General features: G+C 40.4%; 1 protein-coding gene across 2 annotated transcripts in view; it reads right to left on the bottom strand.

Annotated features, from left to right (window-relative positions):
• Window positions 1–2,933, bottom strand: part of LOC107745652 (SUN domain-containing protein 1-like) — a 25,653-nt gene extending 22,720 nt beyond the window's left edge. For both annotated transcript variants that reach the window (XM_016559574.1, XM_016559575.1), the window contains exon 1: window positions 2,878–2,933. In XM_016559574.1, coding sequence (XP_016415060.1) covers window positions 2,878–2,927 — 50 coding nt within the window. In that variant the 5' untranslated portion in view covers window positions 2,928–2,933. The remainder of the gene's footprint in view (window positions 1–2,877) is intronic.
• Window positions 2,934–3,571: the final 638 nt, after the last annotated feature.

Below are 3,571 nucleotides of genomic sequence, written 5' to 3'. Positions count from 1 at the left end.
ATAAATAAAAAAAAGTTTCAGTACAAGCATTTCAACCAAATGTAATTTATGCAATATTTCAAACCTTTAACCCAATGGGAAAAAATAACCCATGGCAACAGTTTAAAAGCAGCCCAATTTCGTGGAAATAAAACAACAACCCTGCATCCAATACGAGCTGCAGAAGTCAGATTTGACTGATCGCGGGTCAAAAGTAAGGAGAGATAACTGACAAGATGTTGGAGGATTTGCTCCTCAACAGATCCCGAGCTCATTGATATATCTTTTATCGTAAGATGTGCTCCCTTTACACAGTGCGCGTGCGAAATCGAAAGTGAACTGCGAACGCTCATTCAAAAGGGATTTAAATACCCCACATACTGATAGCGGCGCCCTGATGCACGAAAATTATATACAATATTAGAATGTTTGCGGGACACAAATCGCGGGAGCGGATGGGAGCATGCAGTAATGGTCAGAAATTCAGCGTGAGCGGGATCAGCAATCCCCGCGCTATCACGCAGTGGAGCAGTCAGTCAGTGAGCGCCGTAACAGATGCCGTCAAATCTTGCGGGATTCCATAAATAAACTACACAGAACCCCACTATTCAAACAAATATACATAAATGAAAAGAATTACACAATTTAATACCTTGGAAAATGGCATTTAAGACTTAATACTTTTTAAGGGCCTTAAATTTTCTCTAAATTGATTTATCAAGTTATAATACTTTAAGACCCCACGGACACCCTGTAAAAGTGTATTAATTCTGAACGTGTCGAGTGTCCATATTGCACCAAAATGCGACACTGCACTCCCTTGGGTCTTCACTGAGCTGAGTAGGGTTGCACGATTAATCGAATGCGATTGTCATGCGCATTTTGATAGTAATGCCGGTTCTGTAATCAGCAGGAAATCATCATCACAGGCTTTTAGATGGAGCAGAATTTACTACACATAGCCGTAGTTCACTGACAAGTTACGCAAAAAAATCGCAGACGATTTTATTGCGCGATTCTGAAATTGAAGAAATTGTTCGCGATAATGACAGCTGTTTGCATTGCTTCTCAGTGAACTACGGCTCTGTGAAGTAAATGCTGCTCCATCTGAAAGCATGTGAAAATACCACATTTAATAACATTTTTACTCCAAACTCACTTCATAACGTCAGTCGAGTGTTTGAAATAAATCCTTCTGTGAGATGATGTGGCTTCTTACACAGAATAAGGCACGCAACATATTTCATAGTATTCTAAGCAGTGATAAAGGTTATTTCGATTAGCAGTGCATTATTATATACTTTATTATAATAAAAAGACAAACTCAGATAAACCATATATTTCCGTAGTCGTGTGTTTATTAGTCACGTTGAATCAATGAAAGCAGTTGAATCTTCTGTTTATTCAGCTGCAGCGATAGGCATTTTCTGGGTTTCTTCTGCAAGGCGTATTTGGAGTTTCAGCACGAGAGCGCCCTCTGGCCTTTGGATGGAGATTTACTGCGGATCACAGAACAGTGCTTCACTGAAAGATATGCATGACAATCGCAGCCTCTGTCGAATCGCGATTCCATTTCGATTTATCATGCAGCCCTAACACCCGTCATGTGTGAAGTCGATTGGATGAACGGTTCTCGATATAATAAAAATCCAAACAAACAGACAGACAGACACACAGAGATTCCTGCCTTTATTACACCGTGTCTACACCGGACGCAACAGTTGTCGTGTTGCGCCGCAACAGCTAAAGTCTGTCTACACTGAACGCAACCGTTTAAAATCAATTGAAATTTGTGTCAGTACATCATAAATAGAATGCAGCAGCAGTTTACTGTTGGGAATTTGTCGTGCCACATCCAGTGTAGAAAGCATAATAGGTTCTATTGTATTTTGTCGTGGCGCGGCGTCCGGTGTAGACACTGTGTTGAGAGAAAAATATGTTCAGCCCCCTCCCACTGAAGCTTCGAATATTCAGTGCTGATCATTACCGAAGCTCAAAAAATGGTATTCTGACCAGCCCTAGATGATATATTCAGTGGCATAAAATGGTCTTTAAAATGACAATAATAAATCGCTTATCGCAATTATTTCTGGGGCAATATAGCGCACAACCTAAAGTTGTTATCGTGACAGGCCTAGGTGCATTACTATAAACTAAATAAATTTTTAAAGTCAGACCCTGGTTTAAAAATCCCTGCACTATAGGCTTTGTGTAGCTTTGGAAACAGACACAAGGGAGAGCCTCTGTTAACCACTTCATCAGCCAACACCTTTAATCTTTAAACAGCCAAAAAAAAAAAAGTCCTGGTAGATCACTATTTAGGGGCTCGTAGAACCACTAGTATTAATAACATGAATATAGTAATGTTTGCCTTAGAATGGGCCACCATGGGTCAGGAAAAAAAAAAAAACCTCACTAAGCAAAGACCAAGTGGACAAGTGAAGAATTTGGTACACATTAAACCTCCACAACAGAGAAAACAAACTCCAATCCCAAACACTCAACCCACAAAAAAAGAAATCAAAGCCATCTAGTAAAAATGAAACAATGGGTCTGGTCATTTTACACCAACTGTGCCCAGCCACCATTTCTAAACTCAAGCCAATGGTTCAAGGACAGTAACAACTGCCATCTCTCAAGGAACAATCCCAGCATTCACGTCTGTGAACTTTGGAGCCGTTCTGCTTGCTTGAGGTCTGACAGTGTGACAAAGGACATTCAGACAGCAGCTGCTGAGCAGAACACATGCTAAACAGTAACCTGACAATGTATAATTAACGTCAGCTTACCGCTGTTAAAGTTCCAGCCTTAAATAAATACCAAGAACAGCACTAGCATTAAAGCGAAGGCTTCCTGCAATACACTTAAACACAGGAAAAAAACAGGTGTAATACACACAGCACCGTCCAGCCCCAGCTCTCCAGATCCCATGTGTCGTCACTGGTCATCCCATGGAACAATCACATTACTGCACACTCACACAGGCACAAGGAGCTCTGGAGGGATCAAGCGAATTAAGAAGGCTTGCTCTACTTCCTGTGTACAGCTCCTGTATACGTGACATGTGAGCCACTAAACGTTCCCTGTCCCTCCCTCATTATCCTCAGGATCTCTGTCGCTATCTATCCATTTTAAAGGCGCTTCACTGTACTTTGAACATGGGATCTGTAAAGGTGATAAAAAAAAAAATTTGAAGAAATTCAGCGTGATGCCCAGTATTCACCCTGTATTAATCTCTGGTGATCCTATCACGTGTGATCAGCTGAGACACATCACGGCTTACACTTTGCAGTAACATGCAGGAGTAAACAATAATGTTCTGCTGATCTAGGGTCAGTATGAGTGTGTTTTGGGTTAGTTAATGGAGCCGTTTTTATGCCTCATTTATACTACAAATACTTGAATTTCTGAATGTTTAATGCGAATTCTTCTGAAGTTTTTTGGTTTGGCACAAATTGCAAGAATGATTGTGATAATCTTGACAAGTTGGCAAGAATGCTTTGAAAATTATCTAAATTTCTTGAAAATGATCTCTGAATGTGTGAGACAGACAGTTCATTAGCCTATGTGTCTAGAAGAATATCAAAAGTGC

Source organism: Sinocyclocheilus rhinocerous, unplaced genomic scaffold (genome assembly GCF_001515625.1).
Source record: "Sinocyclocheilus rhinocerous isolate Xijiao unplaced genomic scaffold, SAMN03320098_v1.1 scaffold768, whole genome shotgun sequence".
Lineage (NCBI taxonomy): Eukaryota > Metazoa > Chordata > Actinopteri > Cypriniformes > Cyprinidae > Sinocyclocheilus > Sinocyclocheilus rhinocerous.
Note: the sequence above shows the minus strand (reverse complement) of the source record. Positions and strands in the feature narration are given on the sequence as shown.